A 27,596-nucleotide genomic window follows, 5' to 3' on the forward strand; every position below is an offset into this window, starting at 1 on the left:
TGGCGAGAGAGTGGTCAGATGAGCCAACAAACCTCGGTCTGGTTCATGACACTCACCCTTCCACTAACTCGCTGGGAAAATAGCTGCTGTCACTTCCAGGGTCGCTACCCCACCTGTTGACCACACACACAGAAGAGGTAATGACAAGCATAGGAAGATGACAGTCCATACAAGGCCAGTTAATCCGAGGATCACAACCTGGCTTCATCTTCCATGGTCGACAACTCCACCTGTGGCATGCACACAGAGACGAGGTAACAACATGTGTAGGAAGTTGACAGTCCATACAAGGTACAAGGCTAGTTGATCCAAGGATCACAACCTGGCTTCATCTTCCAGGGTCTCTACCCCACCTGTGGCATGCGCACAGCGAGGAGGTAACAACAAGTGTAGAAAGAGGACAGTCCATTGAGTCCATACAAGGTAGAAGGCCAGTTGATCTGAGGATCACAACCTGGCTCCTCCAAATGTATTCACAGTTCAGTGATGGTCAATGGAGCAGATTTGTATTCTTCCAACCGAGGCTGAAAACCCCTAGGTTGTTTTCTATACATTGATAGATCCATGTCCCTTGTGATGATGTGGCTGTTCTGTCTCTTGTCCTTTGGATGTATAGATGTCTTGGCAGAATCTTTCTGGCTGTTTCTCTTAGGCTCTTTATACAGAGGCATGTAACCTATTTTTAGACTTTAACAAGTGTCCCTCATTCAGTATTTACATAAAGGGTAATAATGGAGATGAGATCAAGTAGGATCACTTGATTATTTAAACTATTTGCATACTTTTTCCCTCTCTACTTTAGAAGTCAACAAACTGGCTCCATAACACAATGCATAATTAGCATATCAGCAAATATCAGTAGTGATTTAAGGATAAGCACACAATAAAAGTCAATATTCCAGGCTTACACAAACAAAAGTCTGTTTTGTTGACCAACCAGAAATCAACACTTAAATTTAAATCCAATATACAGATAACATTCTATTATTCTTTGTTTGCTAAAAAATAGTCGTGTGGTTAATTACGATACAATGCTGTATGTCTTCACAATGCGAAAAGTAAAAAAAATATTTTTAAAAATATAAACAAAATATATAAAAGTTCAAATCACCCCCCTTTTGCCCCATTCAAAATAAAACAATAAAAAAATCAAACATACACTTATTTGGTATAGCCGCATTCAGAATCGCCCGATCTATCAATATAAAAAAAACAATTAACCCGATCGCTAAATGGCGTAATGATAAAAAATTCATTTTCTTTGGTCGCCGCAAGGTTGCAATAAAATGCAATAAAGAGTGACTAAAAGATTGCATCTGCACCAAAATGGTATCCATTAAAAACATCAGCTCGGCACAAAAAAAATAAGCCCTCACCCAACCCAAATTAAGAAAAATGGAGACACGACGGGTATCGGAAAAATGGTGCAATTCTTTTATACTTTATCTAATAAAGATGAGTTATTTTTACTGATACAGTGGGTATGGAAAGTAATCAGACCCCTTTACATTTTTCACTCTGTTTCATTGCAGGCATTTGGTAAATTCAAAAAAGTTCATTTTTTTCTCATTAATGTGCACTCAACACACTATCTTGACTGAAAAAACAGAAATGTAGAAATTTTTGCAAATTTATTAAAAAAGAAAAACTGAAATATCACATGGTCAGAAGTATTCAGACCCTTTGCTCAGTATTGAGTAGAAGCACCCTAGTGCAGCCATGACTCTTCTTTTGAATGATGCAACAAGTTTTACACCCTGGATTTGGGTATCCTCACGATTCTTCCTTGCAGATCCTCTCCAGTTACATCAGGTTGGATGATGAACGTTAGTAGACAGTCATTTTCAGGTTTCTCAAGAGATGCTCAATTGGATTTAGGTCAGGGCTCTGGCTGGGCCAGTCAAGAATTGTCACAGAATTGTTCTGAAGCCACTCCTTTGTTTTTTTTAAGCTGTGTGCTTAGGGTCATTGTCTTGTTGGAAGGTGAATCTTTGGCCAAGTCTGAGATCCAGAGCACTCTGGAAGAGGTTTTCATCCAGAATATCTCTGTACTTGGCCGCATTCATGTTTCCTTTAATTGCAACCAGTCGTCTTAACCCTGCAGCAGAAGAACACCACCATAGCATGATGCTGCCACCACCATATTTCACTATTGGGATTGTATAGTGCAGGTGATGAGCAGTGCCTGGTTTTCTCCACACATACGGCTTAGAATTATCACCAGAAAGTTATATCTTCATCTCATCAGACCAGAGAATCTTATTTCTCATAGTCTGGGAGTCCTTCATATGTTTTTTAGCAAACTCTATGTGGGCTTTCATATGTCTTGCACTGAGGAGAGGCTTCTGTCATAAAGACCCCACTGGTGGAGGGCTGCAGTGATAATTGACTTTGTGGAACTTTCACCCATCTCCCTACTGCATCTCTGTAGCTCAGCCACAGTGATCTTGGGGTTCTTCTTTATCTCTCTCACCAAGGTTCTTCTCCCACGATTGCTCAGTTTGGCTGGACGGCCAGGACTAGGAAGACTTCTGGTGGTCTCAAACTTCTTCCATTTAAGGATTATTGAGGCCACTGTACTCTTACAAACCTTGAGTACTGCAGAAAATCTTTTGTAACCTTGGCCAGATCTGTGCCTTGCTACAATTCTGTCTCTGAGCTCCTTGGCCAGTTCCTTTGACCTTTTGATTCTCATTGGGTCCTATATGTACTGTAATCTGTGAGGTCTTATATAGACAGGTATGTGCCTTTCCAAATCAAGTCCTATCAATTTAATTAAACACAGCTCAAAGGAAGGAGTAGAATCATCTCAAGGAGGATCACAAGGAAATGAACAGCATGTGACTTAAATATGAGTGCCTGAGCAAAGTGTCTGAATATAGGAATTTTTCTGATTAAAAGACACACTTTTTTCCCCCAAATTTGGGGAGAAAATGGGAGTGCTTCTTATAATGCGTATGTACCTTACCGGTACCGTTGCTGCAGGCCTCAGGCTGAGATGAAGTGTGTCCGGTGGTGCTGTGGGTGTCCGCCGCTGCTGCCCAGTGCTCTGAGGGTGTCTCCAGTGCCTTGCGGTGCTGCAGGGGTGTCCGGCGCGGCTGCCTGGTGCTCTGCTGGTGTCTCCGGGTGCGCGGCTGGTGCTGCCTGATGCTGTTGTGGCGGTCTCACCCCGGTAGACCCCATGGACTGCCGGCGTGCGCTGAAATCTCATCTCCTGAGATTTCGGTGCCGAGATCTCCATCTGCGCATGTGCCTCCCCCAGGGCTGCCATTTTTCCAGAGTCCACCGAAGAGGAAACCATGGGACTGCCGGGCTCCAGCCTTTCACAAAATGTCGGCAGAGCTCCGGCAGCACCGGAGACCACCACAGTAGCATCGGGCAGCACCGGTCGGGCACCCGCAGCACTGGAGACACTAGCAGAGCACTGGGCAGCCGCGCTGGACACTAACGCAGCACCACTGGGCACCGGAGACACCCACAGACCACCGGGCAGCGGCGCCGGGCATCTGCAGCATTGCCGGACACCCGCAGCGCCGCCGGGCACCGGAGACACCCACAGAGCACCAGGCAGCAGCATCGGTCACCCGCAGCACCACCGAACACCCCTTCATCCCAGCCTGCGGCCTGCAGCATCACTCCTGCCTCCTCCAGCAGCGACCCTGGGTCCCCATTTCACCATAGCCACCACCCCCTGTAAGCAATAAGATGCATGGATTATAAGAAGCACCATAATTTTATAAAAAAAAATGTTTTCCTATTTTTCTCCTGAAAATTTGTAGTGCGTTTTATAATCCGGAGCATCTTATAAAGCGAAAAGTACGGTACTTATGACCATGTGATAATTCAGTTTTTCTTTTTTAATTAATTAGCAAAAATGTCTACATTTCTTTTTTTTTTAGTGAAGATGGGGTGCAGAGTGTACATTGATGAGAAAAAAAATGAACTTTCTTGAATTTACCAAATGTCAGCCACCAATTGTGCAAGTTCTCCCACTTAAAAAGATCAGAGAGGTCTGTAATTGACATCATAGGTAGACCACAACTACGAAAGAAAAAATGAGAAAACAAATCAGAAAATCACCTTGTCTGATTTGACAAGATTTTCTTTTTGCAAATTATGGTGGAAAATAAGTATTTGGTCACCTAAAAACATGCAAGATCTCTAGCTCTCACAGACCTGTAGCTTCTTCTTTAAGAGGCTCCTCTGTCCTCCACTCATTACCTGTAGTAAGGGCACCTGTTTGAACTTGAAAAGAATCGAAACCGTGCTTAAGGGGGTAATAAATCTAAGGCAAATATATGTAGCCTACATAAACAAATGCTAGAAATACCTCTGTGAGGAAAAAAGAGGATATATATATATATATATATAAATATATATATATATATATATATATATATATACGTTTCAAAAAAAGAGGCAGCACTGCACCCGATGATAAGTATTTCTGTGGTGTTCCTTTTTCTTTTCTTCTATATATATATATATATATATATATATATATATATACCTGGAGGAAGAGGGGAGGAGGGAACAGATGGTGCACCGGTTATTGATCAAAAGTTGGGTTGCCTCATTGCAGGACAGTTCCTTCAAACCTTAGGGGTTTATCCGGACACCCAGGTTTTGTTCATTAAGGAATGCATCGATTTTATTTTACAACATAACTATTTTTTGTATGATGGGGAATTTTTTCTACAGATTTGCGGCACCGCTATGGGCACACGTTTTGCCCCTAGCTACGCAAATCTATTCGTAGCCAAATGGGAGGAGTCACATGTCCACATTTCTGGTAACCTACGCGCAGGGCTGGTTCTTTGGCATCGGTATATCGACGATATACTGTTCATCTGGGATGGTCCCATGAGTGACCTGGATTTATTAATTTCCAGTCTTAATGACAACAGTTTTGGAATAGAGTTCATACCAACAACCAGCTCGACTAGCATTAACTTTCTGGACCTCAACTTATACATAGATAACTGCCAATTATTCACCAAATGTTACAGCTTCATTAATATCACCAGCTGCCACCTACCCGTGTGGCTCACCAATGTTCCCAAAAGCCAGTATACTAGACTCAGACACAACTGTACTACCCTAGAGGATTACAATAGGGACTCTGAGGTTGTGACTCAGCAATTTCTGGACAAACGCTATTCTATCTCCTTATTGGAACAAGACAAACAAGCAGTAAAGGGTACTACAAGAAACTACCTGCTATATAGAGAGAAATCTATCACCCCTATCTCTATGAGCATGTGACCAAATTCAGAAGTTGCCATTTATCACACAATACCACGCGGGGCATAATAGTTTCAGATCTATTATTCGTGAATATTGGCCCATTCTACAAGGGGATAAAATCATAGGTGAACTTTTACCCCCCTGTTCCCAGATTTGTGTTTAGCAAAGCCCGCTCCTTGGGTAGTATGATAGCTCCTACTATAAAATCGGTGAGGGGGCAGCAACACCCTACAAGTTCTTTTAGGGATGTTAGGCCAGGTTTTACCCCGTGTGGTAGCTGTTACTGTTGCAGAAGCACTTCTTTTACAAAAACTTGCCAACTCACATTTACGGATTTTGATTCTGTGACCACCTTCAGCATTAAGGATAAAATTACATGTTTCACCACCAAGGTTATATATCTTTTTGAGTATCCGTGCAAGAAACTTTATGTAGGTCGCACTAAGAGGCCCCTTATGGTGCGGATTAAGGAACATCTGACTAATATTCAGAAAGGCTTTGCAGGCCATCCTCTTTCACGGCACTTTAGCGAGAAACATAACAAATCTATAAAGAGGTTTGCTTTTGTGGGATTCAAAGAATCCATCAGAATATAAGAGGTGGCAATCTAATACAGGTTATGTCTAGGACAGAGTCCAATTGGATTTTTTCATTAGATTGCCTTGCACCAAAGGGACTAAATCATGGGCTAGAATTATACGCCTTTTAAAAGTATGGTATATAGGTCCATTACTTTCCTTCCTTCTTTGTCTTCCTCTCTTTATTCCATATTCTCCCCCCGTTCGGGGTAATTATGGATCATGGGAATTATATCAATGTGTCTTTGTATAATATTTTTTAATTTTTAGTGATTGTTTACTTTTTTACCTGTGGTTCTGTGTACATGTCTTATAGCAACACAGCCTTTAGCAGTTTATTACCCATGTGGGCGTGGACCTTAAAATTTATTTACGATTATCCCTCCCACACGCTTTTATCCAAATCTGTCAATTACTATTTTGTGTTTTTATTGCATGTTTGGCAAATTGGTTTTAATATATCCTATTTTTTAATGCATGATTTATTAAAGATTGTTTTTATCAGTTTATACACTGATTTAGGCATTTCACACCTTCCCCATCAGTTGCAGGTATTAACGTTTATAAATGGCGGTGTGGTCATGAGTTCACACCATTTCTCTTTACTTTTTGTACTCTCATTCACCCTTTGGGGGTTTATACATTCACTTGCTTTGACCAGTGTCATATCTATTTGCATGACCATACCTCCTTCTGGGTTCATAATTAGCATGCATTAGTTTTCTATACACTGAGGCATATGGGCGGGCTATTCTGACGGTGATTGACAGGGCACTGGTGTAAATAGCTGGGAGCAACAGGGGACTGGTAACCCTGACGGAGAAGGACACCGTTCCTTTGGTAGCTTTTTGGCCCCAGTACTGCTCCGTAGCCTTTTGTGACGTCACACGCCAGGTACCTTCGTCGGCCATTTTTTTCTTTTTGCGCGCAGCCAGAGATGCCACTGGCCTGGGCTTTCTCTGCCTCTGCGCTGTGCACCTGCACCCCACCTCGCCTCTGCTGCAGCAGACTCGTCATCTCTCCACTGTCAGCGCTCCGCCTGCCTTTTGGTGAGTTTCGCGCCTATGCATCAGCTACCCTGATGCATAGTGCTACACTACTTTCATGTGGGTTCTATATTGATGCTGCATCAGCTACATTTTTGTAGCCTACAGGTGTTCAGATACAATTTTGGATCAGTTCACATTATCACTTTACTGACGCTGTTTCATAGCTATATATATGTGCAGCCTGCAGGAGTCCAGATATTAGTGTGCATTATACATTGGATCCACCAGAGGCATACCACCTATTTCACAGTTACGTGTGTTTTACTTGCTGGAATCAACACAATAGGTCAGCATTTATCCTATGCGTATGCAGCGCCCCAGAGTCCTGGTCGTTGCAGTAATATTGTTCTTCCACCAGGGGGAGTGATATTACATCTGATGGCAATAAAGGAGATCTTCCTACCAGGTATCACAAACCATACACCACACTTCACACTCCAGACCACCAGGGGGAGCCTTGCTCCTATCTATTAGGACACTCCTCACAGTTGGGTAAAACTGGTGGGCTGGATAGAAAGTGAGAGAGAAGCTTGCTGGGCTTTGTCCAGGCAACACCTGTCAGGCAGACAGGGGAAGGAGGAACATTGGAACTGCAGACAGAGGGTCCCTGACAGGGGTGGGATCCTGTCAGAGGCCTAGCTAGACAGAAAGACACGGAGCTGCGCCTGCCCCACGTGCGGCAGCATCCTAAGAAAGGACACGAAGAGAATTGTGTTGTAGAGGGTGAGAAACGAAGTCATAGCACAAGGAGAAAACATCAGAGGGAGTTCTGCCCTGTAAAGGCTGCCTCCTTCTGAGGCGCGAAGCTGGTGGCCGGAACACCGCTGGAGCAACTGTCTCTAAGCCTTGCTCCAGAGACCGTCAGGACAGTCAATTCCAAGTTGGCTGCCCGACCTTAATACCTAGGAGACACGGTGGCAACTTGTGGGGGTCGGGGCATCTCTAGGGTCCCTATAAACAAGCCTCAGGCCATCAGTCATATGGGTTTGTCCTGTCCACACCATCTGGGGGACAGAGAGGAAGAAATAACATCTAGAACATCTACAACAGTTGTGAGGACCTTACCGAGAAGCTCAGCAGGGAGGTACTACAACACACAGGTGCTAGAGGAAGGCTACTGATTTCCACCTGGATAAGGGGACTCTGGATTTGCCTTCAGACCGGCTGGACTCTGCCTACCCTGTGGTCTTTACCCTGGACTGTGGATGCTGAAGTCTTCAGTAAAGGTAAAGAAACTGCAACCTTGTGTCCTCGTTATTCACTGCGCCTTACATCATCCACCATCACCATCTACACTTCTGGGAAGCCCTGGGGATACACTTCACCTGTGGGAAGGTATACCATCTAGCTGCCATCACATCACCCCAGTGGACCCCTAAGCAGCGTCGGTCACCCTGACCGAATACCACAGGTGGCGTCACAAACATTTCCCCTTTAAAGACCTTTCTCAACTCCATAAAAACTCATCCCTTTTATTGGACGCCCCTCGAAGGGCCACGGACTGGGTCGGGCCACCGTGACATCCCCCTAACCGAAGGACTCGGTGCCGAGTACCCCATTGCCCTTAACGTGGGGGGCGCTCCACGTACCTCACATTTTACCAACTCAGTATTGATTACATTTCGTTATAGACACGTACCATCTATTCTACGTGGGCCCTCTGGTGCACCATCTGTTCCCTCCTCCCCTCTTCCTCCAGGTATATATATCTCCTCTTTTTCCTCACAGAGGTATTTCTAGCATTTGTTTATGTAGGCTACGTATATTTGCCTTAGATTTATTACCCCCTTAAGCGCGGTTTCGATTCTTTTCAGTTGCAATTGGTTTATCCGCGACAGCTTTTTAGCACCTCCCTGTCCCGATTCCAGCTGCTGAGGGTACCCCTTTCAGTGTAGCACTGGTGTGTTTCTTTACATATTTTACCTGTTTGAACTTGTTGTCAGTATAAAAGACACCTGTCCACAACCTCAAACAGTCACATTCCAAACTCCACTATGGTGAAGAGCTGTCGAAGGACACCAGAAACAAAATAGTAGCCCTGCACTAGGCTGGGAAGACTGAATCTGCAATAGGCAAACAGCTTGGTGTGATTAAATCAACTGTGGGAGCAATAGAAAGAAAATGGAAGATATAAAGACCACTGATAATCTTCCTTGATCGGGGGCTCGACGCAAGATCTCACCCTGTGGGGTCAAAATAATCACAAGAACAGTGAGCAAAAATCCCAGAACCACACAGGGATGACCTAGTGAATGACCTGTATAGAGCTGGGACCACCGTAACAAAGGCTACCATCAGTAACACACTACGCCGCCAGGGACTCAGATCCTGCAATGCCAGACGTGTCCCCCTGCTTTAGCCATTACATGTCTGGGTCCATCTGAAGTTTGCTAAAGAGCATTTGGATTATCCAGAAGAATATTGGGAGAATATCATACGGTCTGATGAAACCAAAGTAGAACTGTTTGGTAGAAACACAACTCGTCGTGTTTGGAAAAGACAGAATGCTGAGTTGCATCCAAAGAACACCATACCTACTTTTAAGCATGGGGGTGGCAACATCATGCTTTGGAGCGGTTTCTCTGCAAAGGGACCAGGATGACTGATCCGTGAACATGAAAGAATGAATGGGGACATACTGTATACCGTGAGATTTTGAGTGCAAACCTCCTTCCATCACAAGGGCATTGAAGATGAAACATGGCTGGGTCTTTCAGCTTGCTAATGATTCCAATCACACCACCGCGGCAAGGAAGGAGTGGCTTCGTAAGAAGCATTTGAGGTCCTGGAGTGGCCTAGCCAATCTCCAGATCTCAAACCCACAGAAAACCTTTGGAGGGAGTTGAAAGTCAGTGTTGCACAGCAACAGGCCCAAAGCATCACTGCTCTAGAGATCTGCATGGAGGAATGGTCCAACATACCACCAACAGTGTGTACCAACCTTGTGAAGACTTACAGATAATGTTTGACCTCTGTCACTGCCAAGAAACGATATATAACAAAATATTGAGATGAACTTTTGTTAATGACCAAATACTTATTTTCTACCATAATTTGCAAACAAATCTTGCCAAATCAGACACAGTGATTTTCTGGATATGTTTTCTCATTTTGTCTCTCATAGTTGTGGTCTACCTATGAAGTCAATTAATGGCCACTCTCATCTTTTTAAGTGGGAGAACCTGCACAATTGGTGGCTGACTAAATACTTTTTTCCCCACTGCATATACATAATTATCCCTTGATTAGAAGATGCACTGAGAAAAGGAAAAAAAATAAACTTTATTAATTCCAAATGTAAAACTATACCCATAATTCACCCCCTGAAGGTTAATCAGAAAGTGACTAATAGAAAAAACATATACCCCACGTCTCAGTTTAAAGGGTGAGGTGATATATACACACTCGCTCTCCAAGCCTCTCATTTCTACTGGTTTCTTCTGCCTCACCAAAGACGACTCATCAAGAAACTATTTGATATTGACCTATATTCAAGTAAGAATAAACGAAAAAAAAAAAACTAAAACCATTTATCATGTTATCCAAAACAGTCAGAAAACTAGCCATATATTGGAAGATCGCAGACATCAAACTATATGCTTCGGAAGTTTATAAGCCACTCCAGTGTCAGGAATAGACAGTATGTGAAAATACAGTATATACCGCTCAGGGTACACTTAACTTCCAGAGATAATTTCCATATTCATACTAAATAATTCCACAGATCTCCATTATGGTTGAACATATCCCTTGTCTTTATAAAGATATTGCACTCATTCCCTGACAAACCGCAGTATGGCCATTAGTTAGAAGCTGCAAATGATCTTTGGAGCAAGTAAGTTTCTGACACTGGAGTGGCTTATAAACGTACGAAGCATATAGTTTGACGTCTGGGATCTGCCTATATATGGCTAGTTTTCTGACGGTTTCGGATAACATGATAGATGATTTTATTTTAGTTTTTTTTGTCTAGTCTCACTTGAATATAGGTCAATATTACATAAACTCTCCTGATAAGTCGTCTTTGGTGAGGTCGATGAAACCCGTAGAAATGAGAGGCTTGGAGAGTGGGTGTATAAACGTCATCACACCCTATATAACGAGATGTTGAGTATATGTTTTTCTATTAGTCACTTTCTGACTAACCTTCAGGGGGTGAATTATGGGTATAGTTTTACATTTGGAATTAATAACGTTTAGTTTTATCCCTTTGTCAGCAAACATGAGGAATGACAAGAGACAACCTATTTAAGGAGATCCAATTTTGGTTAAAACGATTCCAACATTATGAACATAAAAAAGGATTCTCCCCTATGTGACATCTCTGATGTTTATTAACAGTTGATTTCCAAATAAAATATTTTCCACATTAAGAAAATGAAATAGGCTTCTCCTCTGTGTGACTGCTCTGATGTCTAACAAGAAGCGCTTTCCATTTAAAACATTTCCCACATTCTGAACAGGAAAAAGGCTTCTCTCCTGTGTGAATTCTCTGGTGCTTAACACAATCTGATTTACTGTTAAAACATTTCCCACATTCTGAACAGGAAAAAGGCTTCTCCCCTGTGTGAGTTCTCTGATGGGAAACAAAATGTGATTTCTGTGAAAAATATTTTCCACATTCTGAACAGGAAAAAGGCTTCTCCCCTGTGTGAATTCTTTGGTGAGTAACAAAATGTGATTTATGTGCAAAACATTTACCACATTCTGAACATGAAAAAGGCTTCTCTCCTGTGTGGGTTCTCAGGTGCATAACAACATCTGATTTATGTGCAAAACATTTCCCACATTCTGAACAGGAAAAAGGCTTCTCCCCTGTGTGAGTTCTCTGGTGGGCATTAAAATGTGATTTATGTGCAAAACATTTCCCACATTCTGAACAGGAAAAAGGCTTTTCTCCTGTGTGGATTCTCTGGTGCTTAACACAATCTGATTTAGTGTTAAAACATTTCCCACATTCTGAACAGGAAAAAGGTTTCTCCCCTGTGTGGATTCTCTGGTGATTAACACAATCTGATTTATTGTTAAAACATTTCCCACATTCTGAACAGGAAAAAGGCTTCTCCCCTGTGTGAGTTCTCTGGTGTCTATTAAGAAACGATTTGTGAATAAAACATTTCCCACATTCTGAACAGGAAAAAGATTTCTCCCCTGTGTGAGCTCTCCGGTGGTTATCAAGAACCGATTTCTGATTAAAATACTTCCCACATTCTGAACAGGAAAAAGGTTTCTCCCCGGAGTGAGCTCTCTGGTGGCTATCAAGAGCCGATTTCTGATTAAAACATTTCCCACATTCTGAACAGGAAAAAGGCTTCTCCCCTGTGTGAGTTCTCTGGTGGATATCGAGGGCCGATTTCTGATTAAAACATTTCCCACATTCTGAACAGGAAAAAGGCTTTTCCCCTGTGTGAGCTCTCTGGTGGCTATCGAGAGCCGATTTCTGACTAAAACATTTCCCACATTCTGAACAGGAAAAAGGCTTCTCCCCTGTGTGTGTTCTCTGGTGGATAACAAAATTTGATTTCTGTGAAAAATATTTCCCACATTCTGAACAGGAAAAAGGCTTCTCCCCTGTGTGAGTTCTCTGGTGGATAACAAAATTTGATTTCTGGGCAAAATTTTTCCCACATTCTGAACATGAAAAAGGTTTCGCTCCTGTGTGAATTCTCTGGTGAGTAACAAAATGTGATTTCCATGTAAAATATTTACCACATTCTGAACATGAAAATGTCTTCTTTGCTTTAGGAGCAGTTTGTTGTTTATTGCCTCTTTTTAGACTTTGATTTTCCTTAGTAGTCGGTAATAAATCAGAAGATGGGACCTGTTTCATAGGATCAGATGACAGATCTTTGCTGTGAATGGATAATGGTATATCTGGAGTAATAGCGATCACTTCAGTTGCATCTTGTAGGATCTCAAGATTATCAGATTTAAAAATTGAAGTTGTCAGCTGTCCCTCTAATCTCCTGGTACAGTCATCTGCTAAGATAAAAAACTATTTTTTTAATAAAATATCATTACGTTTTATATTTTTGAACATTTCTACTTAAACTGTCCATAAAAATGGCAAGCTATGTAAAAAACTTTAATTATTTACCAAGACAATGACAGTCTTGCAGTGTGCTCAAAAAATATTTAGGATCCCTGTATTCAGCAATATTATAGTAGAAGAACCCACTTAATTTATGGTGTGTGTCTCCTGAAGCACAATTTGGGCACTATATGTTGGGTAATAAAATGGCAAATGTGTAATTTTTCTTTCTCCAACATCACTACCAAGACAATGACAGTCCACAGTCTAATAGAAAACCTTGTTGGATGAACTAGTAGTCCATGGTGTTCAACTGTTCTTTCTGCCTCCCAAATATCGAATAAAAAGAAACCAATGTTATGTAGGTAAAAAAATACCAATTCTCCTTTCACAAGAAAACAAGTCCTCACTCAGGTCCATTATCTGTCAATTGAAAAACAGGAGGTTCCCACACTATTAGTGGCTCAAAGACTATTGAAAAGCAACAAGGTTTCCATAAACCAATTCAGCAAAATCCGCTCTCACTTCTGAGTCTTGCATTGTGCTCAAACAACATTTAGGATCCCTGTATTTAGCAATACTATAGTGAGAAGAACCCACTTAATTTATGGTGTGTGTATCCTGAAGCATGATTTGGGCACTATATGCTGGGTAATAAAATGGCAAGTGTGTAATTTTTCACTCTCCAACATCCACTGCGTGTTAATTTACAGAAAGTGGCTGTGGAGTCAAAATATTCACTCCTCCTAAGGATTATAACCCTCAGTGAATTAATTTATAAAATGGAATCACTTTGTGGGGATTTCGACGGTTCTGGTTTTCTGTCATTTAATTATATTAGGGCTTCTGCATTTGATGTGTCCAATCTAATATAGGATCTGTTCCTGCTGTCCAGCTGGAGAAATCTGCTCCCTACTTCAGACAATTGGAAATTACCACACCCTACTAAAGCTCAAAGCATATTTCCGGAACCTGCCTGATACAGCATTGTTCTACTCTGGTTCAGTCCTCTGTGCTCAGCTTGCGGCTTGTGTATTTGTTTCATGTTGTGATCATGTTCCTTTTACTGACTACTCTTGTATCTTCTGATTCTGTATTCTGTCCCTCTGGTTCCGATCCAGCTACCTATTCTTCTCACCATCTAACGCCACAGAATAGCAGATAACACCATGGTCCAAGCCTAGGGGTCCCTTTTTTAAGTCCAGATTCCATGTAAGGGTGCTTGTAGTGAAATATGTATACAATAAATGTGTGCAGTGAAATATGTATAGGTTTATTGTGTGACTAGTAATAATTGAACATCTGTTCTGAAGGCTGCAAGTCTCACCCAGGTGTTAATATGTATTTTCCTCAGACAGCAGACTTCTGTCTCCAATCTCACCAGGGGTCGTGCTGGGAACCAAGAAGAAAGGGAACATTTGACACCTCCTAGCTCTTTGAAGAGAGATGTCAATTACAGCCTGACGCTATCTACCTGTGGGAAGCTTTACACAAAGAATCTCAGAGAAAATAATATATTCATTGGGGGCGCGGCCGTGGTCCAATCAAAAACAAGCAATTAGAATATCAACTTGAGGGGCTGGTCTAGAAATCTGACCTCCGGGGTGACTCTATAAATTTGGCTTGTATACATTCAAAATTGTTCACTTGTGAGGGCAGCCTGGGAAGCTGATGTGATCCAGTCTATATTCATCCTACCCTCAGGGAGCAGAAGCAGACTACAAGTTAGCTATTTCTGATTTTTTTTTCCTGTTTATTTTATACTGTTTTGCATAGTTGTATGTCTTTTTATTACCATATTTTTATATTCTTTTTTACTGTAAGCACTGAACCTTTTTGTATTAAAGCATAAAATTTAACAGTTGAACCTTGTATGTTCTAAAGAATCCATAGCCTAAGGTGTGTGAGCCTTATGAGTGGTAGACAGTATTAGTAATATTTCCGGGACTCATCGCCGCTGTGTTTCGGTGAGTGGTGGCAGCGTGTGTGAGCGGGTGTGTGGCCTGTGTCGGTGTTTGATTTATGCTCCCATTACAGCATAGGACAGAGGTTGAATGCTGGACTGAGAGAGGGGAGATACTACACCACCAATAAAGCAGCCACAGCCGGTGACTGAGAAGAATCAGTGACTTCTCTGCATTTAGTGGTTACTACTCACCTGGATAGCCAGATGTAGGAATCTCCTCTTTACACCACTCATCACCCCTTACATAGGTCTCTGTAGTAATAATATGGGTCAGATCTTCACCCTGAAACAAATATTGTAAAAGTCACAGACAGAGGGAGAAGTCACATCTATGATCAGCTCTAATCCTGCCATCTCCACCGTTCTCATTACACAAGTATAAAATATATAATACTGGAGGATGAAACAAGGCTGAGCACAAGACCTTCACAGCCGTCTACACATCATAGAAGAGATCTCATGACACCGTCTCTCCATCTACCTGATGATCCTGAGGAACATTGGGATCTTCCTGTTTACACTCCTGTGGAAGAAGAGGACGGGGACATCTCTCTGGTGTTGTCCTCTTACTGGATAGAGCTGGCAGAAACACATACAGGGACTGAATTCATTCTTTACATACAGATAATTATAGGCCGTGTGTATTTACTCCGGTCTATTACCTGGTGATGTGAGGGGCTGGGGAACCTCCATCATGACATCATTGTGCAAATCATTGTGTCCTTCTAAATACTCCCACTCCTCCATGGAGAAATAGACAGCGACATCCTGACACCTTACAGGAGCCTGACACATACAATAATACCGTCATCCCCCCGATCCCTTCATAGCGTTGCTGTATAATGTCCCAACATTCCCAGCAGTGTCACCTCTCCAGTCAGCAGCTCAATCATCTTGTAGGTGAGTTCTAGGATCTTCTGGTCATTGATGTCCTCATGTATCAGAGGGTGAGGTGGAGGCCCCATGATTGGGCTCAGGGGTCTTCCCCATCCCTCAGACACAGGGTCCTGACAGCGGTCACTAGACGTCTTCTTCACTACTGTGTAATCCTGGTTATGGAGAGACACATTAATAAATCTCACTACAGACATTTCCAGAGTCCTCACCTCTCCAGTTCTGTCCATCTGTTGTTCCCATAGATAAGAATGATGTAATGTGACGTCATCAGAATCTCTCACCTCTCCAGTAAGCCGGAAGAGGATCTCTAGGGTGAGGTGTAATATCCTCTCCGCCATCTTTTCTCTGTCCATATCCATCCTTGAGGGGTAATTGAGAAAAATTCTCTTATAGAGAAGATCTTCACTGAGAGGATCCGATATTGTAGAGACCTGAATGAGAAGATGAGCCGATGTAACATCATAAAAATCCTGTGTAATAATACAATTACTGGAGATAAGGGAAACATAAGAGGAGATTTATTATTTTAAGATTAAGAAAAGAATGGAGGGCACCATCACGAAATATCTAATGTATAAATGGGATCGTACTGAAGCATGTAGGAAAACTGACACACGTGGACAAAAAAGGACATGCTAAATCGGAGATCACCGAAGAAGACATATAGTTCAATACTTTGAGTATACCAAAAGACCAAATTTAAAAACATTTAAAACCAATGATGCCCATCCAAGATGGGTTCTGCCCAATGGACCTAAAGGCAAAATGAGACAGATATATATATAAATCAAATGAAGAGTAAATGTCACTTAATGCACCCTGGTCAGAAAAAATGCTCAATTAATTTGGCACCTGATAGGGGGCATCTAAAAAAGAAAGTGCCGCCCTTTAAAAGTGAATGTTGTTCACAGAAAGAATCTGCTTGCTTATTTTTTCAAAAAGTGCTGCATACAAATAAATATGATACAATAGTAAAAACTGCACTGTAAACTGAACAACAAATAAATAGAATAAGTAACCAAGGTTAGAACAGTTTGTGGCCACTATAGAAGCCGGCTCTATTCTATGGACTTGCTCTCTAATAAGGGTTAATAACTCCATTCCCTTAGCTTAACCCTTGATTAGGGTTGAAGGAGGGGAAGTGTACACCCTCTTGTTAGTAATGGTTCTGGCCAAAAAGCACAACTAATGAGAAATCCCACAAACTGTGCCGCATACAAATTCAATAGAATGAATATGACATCAATATTGTGACATACTCACAGTGAGGAGGCAGCAACAAGTGCACAAAAGGAGGAACCATATGAGTGAAAAGATATAAGAGTAGATGCTGGTGAATATGGATGTCTCAATAGTTTGCTAATAAAGCCATAGCCATCGTTGCTGGACCTGCTATCACAGAGGGGGGCAAGTCAAGGTGATACCTATTGAACACGACCAGTGAAGGTGTAAGTCAAGATGGGTCCGAAGGGCATGAGAGCCCAACGCATGTCTCCACACATGGTGACTTCATCAGGGGCAGGTGTAGCACCTCAAGTATACTCGTATGTCTAAATAGACATACCGAAACTGAAAGATCGTTGTCAGCTGTGGGAGACCCCGGCCAAAAGGTGCCAGAAGTGATGTCATCGGTGACGTTGCGGCATTCGAGAGTGTAGGTACGCAGGCGTATGGATACATTGAGATGAACTTGCGCATGCGCAAAAAAAAGCAAGGTGAAGGTCTTGCTGTGGTAATAGCTTCTATGGATGAAGCAGAGTGGTGGCGCATGCGTAGAGGTACTTATATAGGCTCTTACAAAAAAGGAATCTAGAGCAGCTGATATTTTGCGCTATACAGCCGGTAATTGTATGGGGCTGGAGCACTAAGCCGCGGCATGGAGTATTTATCAAAGAACCTCTCAAAAGGCCCCATATAAATAAATATGCAGCATAAATGCCAGGATATAGATTAAAGAAACAGAGACCCCACTATTGCTATCAGATCTCTAAGAGTTTGTAAAGAGGTCTGTAATGCTGCTGCAGTGCAGTGTAGCGTAACCTTTACCAGGGTATGCTGGTGAGGGAAGAAAGGTTGCACACACAGCGTAACACCACTGAGCAGCAGCACCAGTGCCACCTGGTGGCGAAAGAGTGGTCAGACGGGCTGAGTCAGAAACATTCATGACAAGAAGTACCAGAGGTCACAGCAATACACGTGGTCAAATAAAAGCCAGAAGTCAGAGCCAGATGGGAGCAGAGATAACAGAGATGGGAGACAGTCAAACAGGTCAGAAGACAAGCCGGGTCACATAGCAAAAGGTCCAAGAACAGGGAGCAAATATTAAGACAAGCGAGGTGGCAGGAAAGGGAAGTCACAGGAACAGAGTAAACGGGAAGAGGACAAAAACATGATATCAAGGGGTCAGCTGCTCTAGCCTGGGAGCATGAACTATCACGGTCATTGGTCTGCAGGCACAGCAGACTGAAATAGCCACACCGAACCCAAAACGAGGCAGAGGTTAACCCAGCATGACCAGACTGGGGAGAGAATAACATGAAACAAACCCCGGCCTGGATCATAGCAAGGTCCTCCTGTATTTTTTCTTGCAAGGAACCAAATGTGTCAGAGTTAGACACAAAACCATAACTGGTCCTGATGAGACATTGCACACATATTCCAAAAGAGCGAAAAGAAACCAAGTTACAGAACAGCCCATGTTTGCGCTACACAGCCAGTGATGTGTATGAGGCTGGAGCGCTGAATAGTGGCAGAAAATGCTTGTAAAGATTCTTACATATGGAAATGCCGCGCTCATACCAAGATGTAAACTGAAGAAAGAGGACCACACAATTACTATCAAATCATTAGGAGTATATATGACAATCTTCCTATATATTACTTTCAGAAGGATTAGTTGTGTCAATATTAGACACAGAGCAAGGGCTAATCCTAATAAGATAAGGTGTTACTACAGGTCACACACCCCTTAGAGAGCGGTCTTGTCTCAACAGGGCAGGACAAAGTACGCCTGCACCGGAGCCGCGGTGAGACGCTCATCGGAGCGGGACCGCCCCTGGGTGAGTATAATCTAACATCTTTTTCTCCTCTTTCAGGTAACATCTACGGCTTATATACAGCATTACAGAATGCTGTAAATAAGCCCCTGATGACGGTGAGCTTACCTCACCATCGATTTTGGGGGTGACAGGTTCCCTTTAAAGAGAAATAATATATAGAATGAATTACAATCAACAAAATATCCCATGGATTCATGGAAGAGGATAGCTACAAAAGAACCATGATGGTCCTGGCATAGAAGGCCGACTTATTTGATAGTTAATGCCTAATCAAGTGTCAAACGACAATACAGTCCTATAACGATCAGATATTCGATGGCAATGTATAATAAAGATCAATTAGATAAATAGACAGAAGCCATAAGATGTATTGGCATCACTAGAATGAGGAGTCAGATGTCCTCAGGGTGCAGCAGAGTGAAGCATTGACCATATATTTACTGCCATGGGTGCTGTGAATGTGTTAGAAGAAACATCCATTCATCCATTTTATACAATCCCGGATCAGGTGTAAAAAAATACCAAGAAATGTCAGTACGGGAGTGAATGGCACATCAATTCCCGGGTCTGTCTTTGCAAATAGCAGAGGGACAAATCACCCCTATAGTAAGATGCAAGTAAGCCAAACAGAGCAAAGATGTCCATAATGGAAAAGTCCTAGTTGTTTGCAGAAACCTGTGTGGAACAAGTCTTCATTTAGACCCTTGGGGAGCGACTCTGAAGATCATAGATCCATTTAGATTCACAGCGAAGGACGAGGTTTGTGATGTTACAGTGCAACTAACTATTCACTATTGATGTCATATTCATTCTAGTGAATTTGTATGCGGCACAGTTTCTGGGATTTCTCATTAGTTCTGCTTTTTGGCCGGCACCATTGCTACACTACTACACTTCCCCTCCATCAACCCTAATCAAGGGTTAAGCTGAGGGAATAAAGTTATTAACCCTTATTAGGGACCAAGTCCATAGAATAGAGCCGTCTTCTATAGTCGCCACAAACTGTTTCTTCACATCTATTATACAGGAATGAATTTGTTCTTCAGTTTACAGTGCAGCTTTCCTCGTACTATTGTATCATATATACTGTATATATATTTTGTATGCAGCACTTTTAGAAAGAATAAGCAAGCGGATTCTTTCTGTGAACAACATTCACTTTTAAAGAGGCAGCACTTTCTTTTTTAGATGCCCCCTATCAGGTGCCAAATTAATGGAGCATTTTTTCTGACCAGGGTGCATTAAGTGACATTTAGGGCTCATGCCCACTTGTGATGAAATCGGACGAATTCAATCCGATAAAAAAACACTGAAGCTGTTCTCGCAGTCGGCATAGGAGATCGAGGGCTTTGGGGAATTAGCGGATGTTGTAAGTATGGTTTAATTAAGAACAGTAAAGGAGTCTGTGTGTTTATTTCAAATAAAGGATTTTTTGATGGGTGTCTGTGTTTTATTAACCCCTTCATGACCCAGCCTATTTTGACCTTAATGACCTGGCCGTTTTTTGCAATTCTGAAAAGTGTCCCTTTATGAGGTAATAACTCAGGAACGCTTCAACGGATCCTAGCGGTTCTGAGACTGTTTTTTCGTGACATATTGGGCTTCATGTTAGTGGTAAATTTAGGTCGATAATTTCTGCGTTTATTTGTGAAAAAAATGGAAATTTGGCGAAAATTTGGAAAATTTCGCAATTTTCAAATTTTGAATTTTTATTCTGTTAAACAAGAGAGATATGTGACAAAAAATAGTTAATAAATAACATTACCCACATGTCTACTTTACATCAGCACAATTTTGGAAACAACATTTTTTTTTGCTAGGAAGTTATAAGGGTTAAAATTTGACCAGCGATTTCTCATTTTTACAAAACCATTTTTTTTAGGGACCACCTCACATTTGAAGTCAGTTTGAGGGGTCTATATGGCTGAAAATACCCAAAAGTGACACAATTCTAAAAACTGCACCCCTCAAGGTGCTCAAAACCACATTCAAAAAGTTTATTAACCCTTCAGGTGCTTCACAGCAGCAGAAGCAACATGGAAGGAAATAATGAACATTTAACTTTTTAGTCACAAAAATTACCTTTTAGCAACAATTTTTTTATTTTCCCAAGGGTAAAAAGAGAAACTGGACCCCAAAAGTTATTGTACAATTTGTCCTGAGTCCGCCGATACCCCATATGGGGGGGAAACGCTGTTTGGGCGCACGACAGGGCTCGGAAGGGAAGGAGTGCCATTTGACTTTTTCAATGAAAAATTGGCTCCAGTCTTTAGCGGACACCATGTCGCGTTTGGAGAGCCCCTGTGTGCCTAAACATTGAAGCTCCCCCACAAGTGACCCCATTTTGGAAACTAGATCCCCCAAGGAGTTTTTCTAGATGCATAGTGAGCACTTTGAACCCCCAGGTGCTTCACAAATTGATCCGTAAAAATGAAAAAGTACTTTTTTTCACAAACAAAAATTTTTAGCCTCAATTTTTTCATTTTGACATGAGCAACAGGATAAAATGGATCCTAAAATGTGTTGGGCAATTTCTCCTGAGTACACTGATACCTCATATGTGGTCACAAACCACTGTTTGTGCACACGGAAAGGCTCGGAAGGGAAGGAGCGCCATTTGACTTTTGAAAGAAAAATTAGCTCCAATTGTTAGCGGACACCATGTCACGTTTGGAGAGCCCCTGTGTGCCTAAATACAATCCTAACCCCGACACACCCCTAACCCTAATCCCAACCCTAATCCTAATCCCAACCCTAACCCTAATCCCAACCCTAACCACAACCCTAACCCCAACACACCCCTAACCATAACCCTAACCACAAGCCTAATCTTAACCCTTTTTCCAACCCTAGCCCTAATTCCAACCCTAACTCTAATTCCAACCCTACCCCTAAGGCTATGTGCCCACGTTGCGGATTCATGTGAGATTTTTCCGCACCATTTCTGAAAAATCCGCAGGTAAAATGCATTGCATTTTACCTGGAGATCTACCACGGATTTCCAGTTTTTTTTTGTGCGGATTTCACCTGCGGATTCCTATTGAGGAACAGGTGTAAAACGCTGCGGAATCCGCACAAAGAATTGACATGCTGCGGAAAATACAATGCAGCGTTTCCGCGAGGTATTTTCCGCACCATGGGCATAGCGGATTTTGTTTTCCATAGGTTTACATGGTACTGTAAACCTGATGGAAAACTGCTACGAATCCGCAGCGGCCAATCCGCCGCGGATCCGCAGCCAAATCCGCACCGTGTGCACATAGCCTAATTGTAACCCTAACCCTAATTCTAACCCTAACCCTAGCCCTAATTCTAGCCCTAACCCTAGTTCTAACCCTAACCCTAGTGGAAAAATAAAAGTAAATATATTTTCTTTATTTTTATTATTGTCCCTACCTATATAAAGGGGGGGTTCATTGTACCTGGAACGAATCTGCAGGCCGGCAGATTCGTCGGGCGCACTACGCATGCGCCTGGCATTTTGGAAGATGGCGGCGCCCATGGAGCAGACGGACGGACACAGGGAGGCTCGGTAAGTATGAGGGGGGATCGGAGCATGGGGGGAGCAGACAGGAGGACGGGGGAGTGGACAGGCTGACGGAGGGGAGCAGAGCACAGGACGGAGGACTGGGGAGGCGATCGGTGGTGGTGGTGGGAGGGTAGATCAGGTTTTCCAGCCATGGCCGATGATATTGCAGCATCGGCCATGGCTGGATTGTAATATTTCACCAGTTTTCATAGGTGAAATATTACAAATCGCTCTGATTGGCTGTTTCACTTTCAACAGTCAATAAGAGCGATCGTAGACATGGGGGGTGAAGCACCACTCCCCCCCTGCAGATCAGGTGAAAATTCACCCGATCTGCAGGGACGCGATCACTCCATGACGCCACATAGGCGTCACAGGTCGGATTGGCATCGACTTTCATGATGCCTACGTGGCATCACAGGTCGGGAAAGGGTTAACTATTTCACTATATGAGGTTAGCAATGGGAGCGTCTAATTGACACGTCTTCATTACTAACCTTGGGGCTTGATGTCACAAAGGTGACATCAGCACCCCAATTTTTACCCCATATGCCACCACTACAGGGCAGTGGGAAGAGCAAGGCTATGTGCCAGAATTGGCACATCTTATAGATGCGCCTTTTCTGGGGCGGCTGAGAGCTGGTGTTTGTAGCCAGGGGTGGGGCCACTATCCATGGCCCCTTCCTAGGCTACAAATATCAGCTCTCAGCTGTCTGGCTATAAATTATAGAGGGACCCCACACCATTTTTTCCCCATAAAATATATTATATAAATTACATACATGTCCTCTAATTTGCACATACACTGTACTAATTATATTTGTCACTGATATATATATAGCTCCCTATTATGCATCTATTTACTGTATGTAAACCATCTCTTCTATCCTGCAGTAATTTTTCAGAAGCCGACAATTGAATTACCAGCTAATCTTCTATGTAGCACTCTCTGTGCTATATATATATATATATATATATATATATATATATATATATATATATATATATATATATATATATATTTTGTCACTGACATATATATATATATATATATATGTATGTATATATATATATATGTATATATATATATTGTAGGGATTTCACTCACTCAGGTGCGATGGCTGACACTCAGGAGGCACGTTTCTTTAAAAGTTCTCAGGGTTTATTACCTCATAAACCACATGGAAAGATAACAGCAAATAAATAGCCTTTAGTTCAGGAAAAGAAAAACAAAGTGTCCAGTCCTTCAGGCTCCCTCAGCCTCTGTGCTGCTCCGCACAGAGAGCTCTGCAGACAACTGCCCTGTCTGCTTCCAAGAACATCCACTGGAGGCTAGCAGCTCCACACATATATATATCCTGTGTTAAGCATTAGCCTGTCTTATATAAAGCTAACCACACCCAGTAACCCATCACATGATTAGCCATGTGGTCTGACATCACCACAGGTCCTGTAAGACATATATACATGTTTATATACAACAAAGAAATACTCCGAGCTACATTACAGCAACAAGGCACTTATGTGGCACATACCTCCCGTCGATTATACACCCTTTAGCCATGCTACATACCTCCCCCCTCTGCCTAAAGCCGTGGGGCTTGGCACTTTCCCCCACTAAACAAGGGATTCTTGATAGGGCATCTGCATTACCGTGCAGCTTTCCGGCCCTATGTTCCACATGGAAACTGAAGTCCTGCAGGGCTAAGAACCAACGGGTGACCCTAGCATTTCTACCCTTTGTTTCCCTCATCCATCTAAGTGGGGCATGGTCAGATATTAGTCTGAATTTACGACCCAGCAGATCGTACCGTAACGTGTCCACCGCCCACTTTATGGCCAAACACTCTTTTTCCAAGACTGAGTAGTTCTTCTCAGATGAGGACAGCTTTCTACTCAGATAGAGAACAGGATGCTCCTCCCCATGTAGCTCTTGGGAAAGGACTGCTCCTACCCCAACATCTGAGGCATCTGTCTGAAGAATAAATTCTTTATTGAATTATGGGGCCCTCAGAACGGGCTGCTTACATAGAGCCCCTTTCAACTCTTGAAAGGCTGGCTCTGTCTCTTCGGACCATTTAACCATCACCGATTTTGTCCCCTTTAGCAGATCAGTCAGAGGCGCAGCCACTGTGGCGAAGTTCGGGATGAACCTCCTGTAATATCCCACGATTCCCAGAAAGGCTTTAACTTGCTTTTTGGAGAGTGGTTTCGGCCATGTTTGGATTGCCTCCACTTTCCTGATTTGGGGCTTTATTTCTCCATGACCCACTATATAGCCTAGGTATTTAGCTTCTTCCTTACCCAAGGCACACTTCTTCGGGTTTATTGTAAACCCCGCCTCTCTTAGAGCATCAAACACCGCTTGGACTTTCTCCAGATGACTCTCCCAGTCCGGGCTAAAGATGACGATATCATCTAGGTATGCAGCAGCGTAGGCCTTATGGGGGGCAAGGACTCTATCCATAGCCCTCTGGAAGGTCGCCGGAGCTCCCTGTAGGCCAAACGGCATCCGGACATACTGGAAGCATCCATCAGGTGTCGAAAAGGATGTCTTCTCCTTGGCTTCCTGTGCCATGGGGATCTGCCAATACCCCTTTGTCAAATCCAAGGTGGATATATATCTGGCGTGCCCAAGCCTTTCGATGAGCTCATCAACGCGGGGCATGGGATAAGCGTCAAACTTGGAGACCTCATTCAACTTCCGATAGTCATTGCAAAACCTCCACTCTTCATCAGGCTTTGGGACCAGGACAATTGGGCTCGACCAACCGCTCTTGGATTCCTCAATAACTCCAAGCTTCAACATACGCTCCACTTCCTTGGAGATAACTTCTCGACGAGCCTCAGGAATACGATAGGGCTTCACGTTCACCCGCACATGTGGCTCTGTTAGGACCTCGTGCTCTATGACCTTCATGTGTCCTGGCAACTCTGAAAACAGGTCCCTGTTTTCCTGGAGTAACTCCCGGCACTGCTGTTTCTGGGTCTTTGATAGCGTCTCCGCTATAGTAACCGCTCCAACCTCACCTTCTGGGTTGCTTAACAACGATGGAGTTACTGTCGGCACTCTATCTTGCCACGGCTTGATGAGGTTGACATGGCATACTTGGAATGGTTTCCTTCTTCCTGGTTGGTGAATTTTATAATTTACTTCCCCAAGCTTCTCGACAACCTCATATGGCCCTTGCCATTTGGCCAAGAACTTGCTCTCCACCGTCGGAACTAACACAAGAACTCGGTCTCCCGGATTGAACTGCCTCACTCTTGCAGACCGGTTGTAGACTCTGGCCAGAGCTTCTTGTGCCTGGAGGAGGTGTTCTTTCACAATAGGCATCACCTTTGCAATCCTCTGCTGCATCTGGGCCACATGCTCAATGACGCTTCTGTGGGGCGTGACTTCGGCTTCCCAGGTTTCCTTGGCTATATCCAGGAGTCCTCGCGGATGTCGGCCATATAGAAGCTCAAACGGTGAGAACCCTGTGGAGGCCTGTGGAACTTCACGAATGGAAAACATCAGATAGGGTAAGAGACAATCCCAGTCTCTTCCATCTTTGCCAATAGCTTTTCTCAGCATGCTCTTCAGTGTCTTGTTAAATCTCTCAACAAGGCCATCTGACTGGGGATGGTACACCGAGGTCCTCAACTGGGAGATTTTCAGGGCTTTGCATAACACCCTCATCACCTTGCTCATGAAAGGTGTCCCCTGGTCAGTCAGGATCTCTTTTGGCAGACCTGTCCGGGAAAAGACATGGACCAACTCGCGGGCTATATTCTTCGAGGAAGAATTTCTCAGAGGAATTGCCTCAGGATAGCGTGAGGCATAGTCCAGGATGACTAATATATACTGATGGCCCCGGGCTGATTTAACTAAGGGACCGACCAAGTCCATGGCAATTCTCTCGAACGGCACCTCAATAATGGGCAGTGGCACAAGGGGGTTCCGGAAATGAGGAGTGGGAGCAGTTAGCTGACATGTAGGGCAGGACCTGCAATAGTTCACTATTTCCCGGTGACACCCAGGCCAATAGAACCTCTGCACAACCCGTTCCTGCGTTTTTTCCACCCCTAGGTGTCCACCCAAGATGTGTGAATGGGCCATGTCCAACACCTTCCGTCTATATGGACCCGGCACTACCAACTGCTCTACCAACTCCTCCCTTACTTTCGTGACCCGGTACAACAACTCCCCACTCATCAGAAAATGGGGAAATCTTGTGTCTGCACCCGGCTCCTGTACCACCCCGTCAATAACTGTGACATTATTAAAGGCTTCCCTCAGAGTAGGGTCCCTATGTTGGGCAGTCCCAAAATTTTCACCGGTTACCTCTAACTCCAGAATGTCAGATGCAGGGGACACTTCCTCCTCATCCCCAACCAGAACACAAAAAGGAAACCTGTCTGACTCCGGGTGTGGCGACACCCTTCCAGGGTTCATTGGTTCCCTACTCCTGCTAGGGAGCTCAGAACCTTTTCCCCACAAATCCCAAAACAAACAGAAATCCCGGCCAATAATTATAGGGTGCAACAAGTCCTGCACGACGCCGACTATGTGGGACTCAGTGCCACATGCCGTTTCAATGTCCACCCTGGCCAAAGGGTAGTCCTTTGCATCACCAAGTATGCACCGCACTCCAACCTTCTTTCCCGGGAGCAGGTGGAGAGGAAAAATGGCCCTCACCAGGGTCACTAGGCTCCCCGAGTCTAACAGTGCCGTTACTGCTCGACCATTCACCTTTACGGGACACGCTTGAGGTCCCTCGTTGGGCGGAGAGTTCACACTGCAGGCTGGATACGCATAGTATGAACAACGGCGTCCCATGCTGCAGTCCATCTGCTCAGTGGTCTGGGAACAACGGGCAGCTATATGTCCTGGCCGGTGGCACCTCCAACAAATAATATCACCCGTAGGGACCTTGGGCACCACCTCCCCCGCCCCTTGTGACCTTGGACGCGCCACCCCTTTTTGGGACTCAGCTCCCTTCTGGGACCCCCAGTACGGCATGGGTTGCCTCCCGGAGGAGCCTTCCAACCCTTGGTATCTCTCAACTAGTCCGATCAGCTCGTCGGCATTCTGGGGATCACCCTGGGCAACCCAAGTCTGTATGGACCTCGGGAGGGAATGCACAAACCGATCCATCATCACCCGCTCCACCATCTGTGCAGGTGTACACGACTCTGGCTGCAGCCATTTCTGGACCAGGTGCAACAGATCAAACATTTGAGAGCGAGGCGGTTTG

The 27,596-nt window shown here is 43.6% G+C and overlaps 1 protein-coding gene across 1 annotated transcript in view; it reads right to left on the reverse strand.

Annotated features, from left to right (window-relative positions):
- LOC143767632 (uncharacterized) overlaps positions 1-27,596 on the reverse strand; it is a 157,880-nt gene that overhangs the window by 88,361 nt on the left and 41,923 nt on the right. The window contains exons 6-7 of the mRNA XM_077256072.1: positions 16,050-16,199; positions 15,741-15,920 (exon numbers count right to left, since the gene is read on the reverse strand). Of these exons, the coding sequence (XP_077112187.1) occupies positions 15,741-15,920; positions 16,050-16,199 (330 nt within the window). The remainder of the gene's footprint in view (positions 1-15,740; positions 15,921-16,049; positions 16,200-27,596) is intronic.

This window comes from Ranitomeya variabilis, chromosome 4 (assembly GCF_051348905.1).
Source record: "Ranitomeya variabilis isolate aRanVar5 chromosome 4, aRanVar5.hap1, whole genome shotgun sequence".
Taxonomy (NCBI): domain Eukaryota; kingdom Metazoa; phylum Chordata; class Amphibia; order Anura; family Dendrobatidae; genus Ranitomeya; species Ranitomeya variabilis.